The sequence below is a fragment of the Sciurus vulgaris genome, assembly GCF_902686455.1.
Source record: "Sciurus vulgaris genome assembly, chromosome: 1".
Lineage (NCBI taxonomy): Eukaryota > Metazoa > Chordata > Mammalia > Rodentia > Sciuridae > Sciurus > Sciurus vulgaris.
The window spans coordinates 51,213,345-51,222,478 of NC_136461.1; the positions used below are offsets into that span (position 1 = coordinate 51,213,345).

Genomic DNA, 9,134 nt, shown 5'->3' on the forward strand with positions numbered 1-9,134 from the left:
ATTGAATGGTACCTAGGTTGGTTCTATAACTTGGCTATTGTGAATTGAGCTGCTGAGAACTTTGATGTGGCTGCCTCACTGTAGTATGCTGATTTTAAGTCCTTTGGGTATAAACTGAGGAATGGGATAGCTGGGTCAAATATGGTGGTTCCATTCTAAGTTTTCCAAGGAGTCTCCATACTGCTTTCCATAGTGGTTGCACCAGTTTGCAGTCCCACCAGTAATGTATAAGTGAACCTTTTTCCCCCACAGCCTCACCAACATTTATTGTTACTTGCATGTTCTTTTTTTTTTTTTTTTAGGTACCAGGGATTGAGGGATTGAACCTAGGGATGCCTAACCACTGAGCCACATCCCCAGCCATTTTTTATATTTTATTTAGAGACAGGGTCTCCCTCAGTTGCTTAGGGCCTCGCTAAGTTGCTGAGGTTGGCTTTGAATTCATGCTCTTCCTGCCTCAGCCTCCTGAGCTGCTGGGGTTATAAGCATGTGCCACCATTTCACTTTTACTTGCTTTCTTTTTTTTTTTTTTTTTTTTTTTTAAGAGATCTTATGTTAGGTTGATTTATAAGCGCTGCTCTGGGCAGTTACAGTTTGTTTACAACAAGGAGTTATCTAACTCTAACATACTGTACACGGCAATTAGAAGTTGTCATGGCAAGAGAAAACCACAGCTGGCCTGCTGTGGCCAGCACAAAAACCAGAGAACAGTAGGGGAAATGCAGGATGGAGGTGGGGTTTGTTTATTATAGAAGAAAAAAGGGTAACTCCTTAGGAATCTTAACAAAGAAGGGAATATTCTGCACTGGGAGAAAAGACACAATGATACAACATTACAAGGATTTTTACTCCAGCCCTGTCCCAACTCCTCCAAGAGAAGAGTGGAAGGAGACAGCTGAAGCAGACAATTTTGAAAAATTAGGCTTAGAAACCCTACAAATTTGATTAAAATCTAAACCTCTGTTTTGCTTTTAAAAAATTTAATGTATCAAAAGGCCTGCTTTAGTGACATGCTAGTTTCACCAGAAAATAATCCAATGCCTCTTGTCAGGAACATGCTCATGTGGGCCAGCCAACTCGCTCCCTGAAACCCATGGACAACTATGCGGTTCTTAAACCTTGCCCTGGGCTCAGGTGAACACCAGTCCTGAGCATCCACCTGGCCACTGTCCAGGGTCCACCTCCAGAGGAAGTGTAGACAGGGCAGGGCAACCCTTAAGTGGCAATGAAGACCAAGAGCCCCTAGTCACCAACATTTCTGGTACCACACTCCCCACTCCTGCTCCAAAGGATCTCCTTTATTTCTAAACCAAAGTATTTGCCTCAAATTGAGCACCCAGTGACCAGGATGGTTTCCTCCCTTAGAAAAACACATACCCATATACCCATAATTTTTTTTGTTTTTATATTTAAATATAAAAATACTACTCTGCTTTGTGTTATAAATGAAGGTCCAAGCACTAAGAAGTTTTTCTTTTAAGACAGGGTCATCTATCAGTTTACTCGGCTTTGTGTCCACGGGAGGGCCTGCAGCCCCCAGCAGGGGGAGACCTGGGCGTTTCCCTCGCTGAGCGCCACCCCTGCTTCTCTACAAAAAGTTGTTTATATCTTAAGAAAGGGAGCTTTCCACCACGAGGGGAAATTCTAACCTAACCTCCCCAGCCCCCCAAACATGCTGCATCCCACAGTCATGCCTGAGAAGGAGCCCGGCCCTGCTTCCCACCCTCCCCCTACGCATCAGAAAGCTCCAGTGATGGGAAAAAGGGGCTGGGGTGCAGAGGTTAGGAACTTAACACCTCTATCCTGGCCAAAGAAAGCAAGATTAACTGGGCTGAGGAATAAAAAAAGACCTTGATATCCACCCTTTGAGTTACAATCGGGACAAGCAGGACAACAGAGAGGGTGAAGAGCTGGACTGGGATTCAGAACTAGGAGGGGCTTGATTTGATGGCTGAGGTCTAGTCCACTTAGTTTTTGTACTGGAAGGGCTCATCACCGGTTTCATTGAGTAGACACGTGCGGATGAGGGCTTCTGTTACTGAATAGGGGTCGCAATTGGCAGAGGGGCGGCGGTCTTCAAAGTAACCCTTCCTCTCCTGGCCGACAGTCCGGGGAATGCGGATGCTGGCGCTACGGTTGGCCACACCAGCAGAAAAGTCGTTGATGTTGGAGGTTTCCTGGAACCCAGTCAGGCGCCGGGCATTGTCCAGGCCCCCCTTGGGATCATAGGCTCGGATGTGGTACTGGTGCCACTTACTTAGTTTCTCGATGGCCTCCTCAATGTACTTCAGACCATTCTCCTCCCTCATGGCCTTGGTACTAAAGTTGGTGTGGCAGCCGGCACCATTCCAGTTCCCAGGAATGGGCTTAGGGTCAAAGGTAGCTATCACTCCAAAGTCTTCACATACACGATGCAAGATGAAACGGGCCACCCAGAGATGATCTCCCATGTGGATTCCTTCACAAGGTCCTATCTGGAATTCCCACTGGGCAGGCATGACCTCAGCATTTGTCCCTGTAATCCTGACTCCAGCATACAAGCAGGCCCAGTAATGAGCCTCCATGATATCCCTGCCATAGGCTTTGTCTGCTCCCACACCACAGTAATATGGACCTTGGGGACCAGGAAAGCCATTGGAAGGCCAACCAAAGGGGTGACCATCTGTGCCCATGAGAGTGTATTCCTGCTCCATTCCAAACCAGGGGTGCTGGTTGCTCACCATGTCCATTATCCATTTACAGGTGTGCCTTAAATTGGTCTCTGCAGGCTTTCGGTTATACTTGAAAACTTCACAGAACACCAGCTTGTTGGGATCCTTGCGGAAGGAGTCTCGAAACATGGCAGAAGGTACAAGATACATGTCACTATTGGAGCCTTCAGACTGAAAAGTACTCGAGCCATCAAAATTCCACTCAGGCAACTCTTCTACACTCTTGGGCTCAGAGTCCAGGGTGCGGGTCTTACAGCGAAGTCCTTCTCCAGTACCATCAATCCAGATATACATAGCTTGGACTTTCTCACCCTGTGGCAGGGACATATACACCTGCTTGATGCCTTTGTTCAAGTGGGAACTTGCTGAGGTGGTCATGGTGGAAGGTGTTCTGGGCGGCAAGCAGGTGGCAGGCGGGCTGTGAGAGCGAGGTGAGGAGAGGAGAGGAGCTCGCGTGCCACTCAGTCGCTCCGCTCTTCTCCCATTCTCGGCTCTTTTGCTTTCTTGATAATTGCCATTCTGACCGGAGTTGGATGAAATCTTTTTTTTTTTTAGATATTTTTAGTTGTAGATGGACAAATACCTTTATTTTATTTATTTATCTTTATGTGGTGCTGAGAATTGAATCCAGCAATTCACATATACTAGGCAAGTGTTCCACCATTGAGCCACAACCCCAGCTCTTAGTATAGTTTTGATTTGCATTTTTCTAACTACTAGAACAGTTGAACATTTTCCCATACATTTGTTGACTGTATTTCTTTTTCTGTGAAGTGCCTGTTCAGTTCCTTTGTCCATTTCTTGATTGGGTTATTTGACTATTTGGTGTTAAGTTCTTTGAGTTCTTTGTGTATCCTGGAGATTAATGCTCTATCTTAGGTGCTGGTGGTTAAGATTTTCTCCCATTCCTATAGGCTTTCTGTTCACATTCTTGATTTTTTTCCTTTGCTGTGAAGAAGCTTTATAGTTTGATACCATCCCATTTATTGGTTAATTTTACTTCTTGTGCTTTAGGAGTCTTATAGAGAAAGTCGGTTCCTAAACCAACATGGTGGAGGGTTGGGCCTACATTTTTTTCTAGTTGGCACAGGATCTCTGGTGTAATGCTTTGAGTTGACTTTTGTACAGAGTGAGAGAATGAGGTTCAATTTCATTCTACTAATATGGATCTGCAGTTTTCCTGGCACCATTTGTTGAAAAGGCTATCTGTTCTCTACTGTATGATTATAGTGCCTTTGTCTAGTATGAGATAACTCTATGTGGATGTGTCTCTGTGTCTTCATGTCTGTTTTTGTGCCAATACCATGCCATTTTTGTTATTCTCACTCTGTAGTATAAGGTCTGGTATTATGATGCTCTCTGCATTATTCTTCTCACTAAGGATTGTTTTGGCTATTCTGGGTCTCTTATTTTTTCAAAATGAATGTCATGACTGTTTTTTCTATTTCTATGAGGAGCACCATTGGAATTTTGACATGAATTGCATTAAATTGGCATAGCGCTTTTGGTAGTATGGCCATTTTGACAATATGAATTCTGCCTATCCGAGAACATGGGAGACCTTTCTGGAGAAAAACTGAAAGCATTTCCCCTAAAAACTGGAACAAGAAAGTGATGCCCTCTTTAACCACTCCTATTTAACATGGTTCTTGAAATGCTAGCCAGAGTAATTAGATGAAACAAGGAAATTAAAGGGATACAAATAGGAAAAGAAAAACTCAAACTATCCTTATTTGCCAAAGACATGATTCTATATTTAGAAGACCCAAAAAAACTCCACCAGAAAGTTTCTAGAACTCATCCACAAATTCAGCAACATAGCAGGATATAATATTGACACCCGTAAATCAATTGTGTTCCTATACATCAGTGATGAATCTACTGAAAGAGAAATCAGGAAAACTATCCCATTCACAATAGCCTTAAAAAAATTACTTGAGAATCGGTCCAACAAAAGAATTAGAAGACTTCTACAATGAAAACTACAGAACACTAAAGAAAGAAATTGAAGAGTATTTTTTTAAACCATAGTGTTATTTTCAAAAAGATAAGCTTTCTAACCATGAAATTCATTTGGAAAAATAAGAGACACAGAATAGCCAAAGCAATCTTTAGCAAGAAAAGTAAAGCAGGAGGCATCAGATCTTAAATTATCCTACAGAGCCACAATAACAAAAATGGCATGGTTAGATTCATAGACCTATGGTACAGAATAAAAGACACAGAGACAAACCCACATAAATAGAGTTATCTCATACTAGACAAAGTTGACAAAAACATACACTGTAGAAAAGATAGCCTCTTCACAAATGGTGCTGGGAAAACTGGAAATCCATATGTAGCAAAATGAAATTAAACCCCTATCTCTCACCCTGCACAAACTTAACTCAAAGTGGATGAAGACTTAAGCACTAGAACAGAGACCTTGTGCCTAATAGAAGAAAATGTAGGCCCAACACTTTACCATGTCAGCTTAGGAACTGACTTCCCTAACAAGCCCCCAAAACACAAGAAGTGAAATCACAAATCAATAAATGGGATGGAATCAAACTAAAAAACTTATTCACAGCAAAGGAAACAATCAGTAACATGAAGAGAGAGTCTTCCGAATGGGAGAAAATCTTTACCACATGCACCTCAGATAGAGCATTAATCTCCAGGATATATAAGGAACTAAAAAAACTCACCATTAAGATCAAATAACCCAATTAATAAATGCACTAAGGAACTAAACAGACACTTCACAGAAGAAGAAATACAACCAATTGACAAATGTATAAAAATGTTCAACATCTCTAGCAATTAGAGAAATGAAATCAAAACTATACTGAGATTCCATCTCACTCCAGTGAATAGCAATTATCAAGAATATAAGCAATAGGGCTGGGGTGATAGCTCAGCTGGTAGAGTGCTTGCCTTACATGCACAACACCCTGAGTTCAATTCCCCAGTACCAAAAAAAAAAAAAAAAAAAAAAAAAAGAATATAAGCAACAATAAACAATAAATGTTGGTGAGGATGTGGGGGAAAGGGTTCACTCATACATTGCTGGTGGGACTGCAAACTGGTTCAACCACTATGGAAAGCAGTATGGAGATTCCTCAGAAAAATTGGAATGGAACCACCATTTGACCGAGTTATCCCAATTCTCAGTTTATACCCAAAGGACTTAAAATCAGCATACTATAGTAATGCAGCCGTATCAATGTTCATAGCAGCTCAATTCACAACAGCTAAACTATGGAACCCACCTAGGTGCCCTTCAACAGATGAATGGATAAAGAAATGATGGTATATATATACAATGGAATATTACTCGGTCATAAAGAAGAATAAAATTATGGCATTTGCCAGTAAACGGATGGAGCTGGAGAATATCATGCTAAGCAAAAAAAAAAAAAAAAAAGTCAATTTCAAAAAACCAAAGGACAAATATTTTCTCCGATATGTAGAAGCTAATTCAAAATAAGTGGGGGGACAGGGAAAAATAGAGGTACTTTGGATTAGACAGAGTGGAGTATAGAGAGGGGAAGTAGTATGGGAGTAGGAAGGATAGTAGAGTGAATCGGACATTATTACTCTATGTGCATATATGATCACATGACCAGTGTAACTCTATACCACGTACAACCAGAAGAATGAGAAGTTATACTCCATTTGTGTATGATGTGTCAAAATGCATTTTATCATGTATAATTAATTAGAACAAATTAAAATTTAAAGAAGATAAGCTCTTATGAAAGAAGCAACAATCTTATAACTATCCCAGTGCTGGTGATTCAAAATCACTATCACCACCACCACAACAACGACCAGTTAGTATTTATTAAATGCCAGGCATACAGCAATTAGGCAAAAGAAGAAAATAAGATAAGGAAATAAAAGGGATAAAAACTAAGAAGTCCAATTATCACCGTTTGCAGATGATAAGATCCTATATGTAGAAGATCCCAAAAACTGCACTAGAAGACTGTTAGAGCTAATAAATTCAGCAAAGTGAGAGGTTACAAAATCAACATACAAAAATCAATAGCTTTCCTTACCAAAAAGGAAAGAAGTCAGGATAACAAAAGCCTCAAAATCCACAAAAGCCTCAAAAACAAACAATGGCAACAAAAAAGAACCCTAAGAATACATGTAACCAAAGAGGTGAAAACTTTTACCATGAAAACTATGAAATGTTGAAGAAAGAAACTGAAGAAGATATAAGAAGATGGAAAGACCACCCATGTTCATGGATAGGCACAACTAATATTGTTAAAATGGATATATTACCAAAAGCAATGTACAGATTCAATGCAATCCCCATCAAAATACCAATGACATTCTTTGCAGAACCAGAAAAAACAGTCCCAAGAATCATTTGAAAGAATAAAAGACCCAGAATAGCCAAAGAGAGTCTAAGTCAAAAGTCATGCTTGGGGCATCACAATACCCAACTTCAAATTAAACTACAAAGCAATTACAACAAAAACTGCAAAATGCTGGCATGAAAACAGACACATAGACTGATGGTACAGGATGGAAGACACAGAGACAAACCCACACAGATAGAGTCATCTGATTCTTACAAAGTCGCCAAAAGCATACATCGGAAGAAAGATAATCTTTTTAAACAAATGGTGCTGGGAAAACTTGTTATACACATGTAGGAGAATGAGACTAGATTCTTATCACTTGCCCTGCAAGTTAACTCAAAATGGATCAAAGACCTAGAAATCATGCTAGAAACTGTGCAACTCCAAGAAGAATATGTAGAGTTAAAACTCCAACATATAGTCATAGGTAACATCTTTCTTAATAGGGACCCCTAAAGCTCAGGATATAATGCCAAGAGTTAACAAATTGGATGGCATCAAATTAAGAAGTCTCTGAAAAGTAAAGGAAATAATTAAGAATGTGAAATGAGAACCTGCAGAATGGGAGAGAATCTTTGCTAATTATTTTTCAGACAGAGGATTAATATCCAGAATATATGAAGAACTCAAAAAACTTAACATCAGGGCTGGGGTTGTAGCTCTGTGGTAGAGTGCTTACCTAGCATGTGTGAGTCCCTGGGTTCAATCCATACAAAAATAAATAAATAAAATAAAGGTATTGGGTCCATAAAAAATTAACATAAAAAATAATCCAATTAATAAATGAGCAAATAAGTTAAACAGATACTTTTCAAAAGAAAAAGTATGAATGGCCAACACATATGTGAAAAAATGTTAAACATCATTAGCCATTAGGGAAATACAAACAAAAAACTATAGATTTCATCTGACTCCAGTTAGAATGGCAACCATCAAGAGTACAAACCAGGCTTTGAGGCTCATGCCTGTAATCCCAGCAGCTCAGGAGGCTGAAGCAGCAGGATCACAAGCTCTAGGCCAACCTCAGCAATTTAGCAAGGATCTAAGCAACTTACCAAGACCCTGTCTCAAAATAAAAAATAAAAATGTTGTCAGTGATAAAGCGCCCCTGGGTTCAATCCTCAGTACCAAAAATAAATAAATAAATAAAAATACAAACAATAATAAATGCTGGAGAGGATGTGAAGAGCTTGGGATCTTTCCAAAGGATTTTGTTTTTATTTGTGTAATTGTTGGGGTAATCTTTATTAATTCGAAAGACCAATAGCTAGCCCCTTTTCTCACTGATCTGAATCAATGGGAAAACAAGACATAAAAGGAAGGCAGGCGGAACCAAAAGAAGTCATCTTAATTATAGATAAAGGTGTGCTTGGGGGGCTGATGTCTGAGCAATAAGCTTTGTAATGGTGAGTTCGGAGTTATTCGGAAGTACCTACCCAGTTGCAGGCAGTGCAACGCATCCTTTACCAGGAGTGCCTGTTCCTGCAGGAACAGAAGAAAAAACATGTCCTTCCTCTCTTCAGCCATATCCCTAGAGAGAGAGGCTAACTGTTCACATCTAATCTCCTTTTTCAAACCCACTGACCACCCCCAGGGTGGAATGAGGGCAACACTGGCAGAAGATCAGGAGCACTATGCTAATAGATACACTAATGGGCTTCTGTCAAAGAAGAAGCATCAAGAACCGGAAGGAAGTACCTAATAGCACTAATAGCACACTCACAGGTTAAATACATCTCTTTGTCTAACTAGAAGGTCCCAATTGATTGATGGATCGCTTTTTCTAATGTTCTTGATAAAAATTTATTTTTTCCATTGCCTTATAAAGTTCAAGAAATTACCCTGACTATACTCAGAGTTTTAATAGTATCATCATTTTATCATTACAAAGCAATTATACTAAGCACCTTACCTGTATGTAACCTTGGGACAGATACTTTAATCTGCCATTGTACCACTGCTATGATTTCAAGAGAGGACATTTATTTTAATAGATTATGAAACATGAGTGTATAGACGAAGTTCAATGCTAATGAAAGCTCTCAAAGGCTATTATCTATCATTC

The 9,134-nt window shown here is 39.9% G+C and overlaps 1 protein-coding gene across 1 annotated transcript; it reads right to left on the reverse strand.

Moving 5' to 3' along the window:
- Window positions 1-548: 548 nt before the first annotated feature.
- Window positions 549-3,195, reverse strand: LOC306648231 (glutamine synthetase-like). The gene has a single exon (XM_079118160.1). The coding sequence runs from the start codon at window positions 3,087-3,089 to the stop codon at window positions 1,968-1,970; it is 1,122 nt and encodes a 373-aa protein (XP_078974286.1). The 5' UTR covers window positions 3,090-3,195; the 3' UTR covers window positions 549-1,967.
- Between the last annotated feature and the right edge of the window lie 5,939 nt (window positions 3,196-9,134).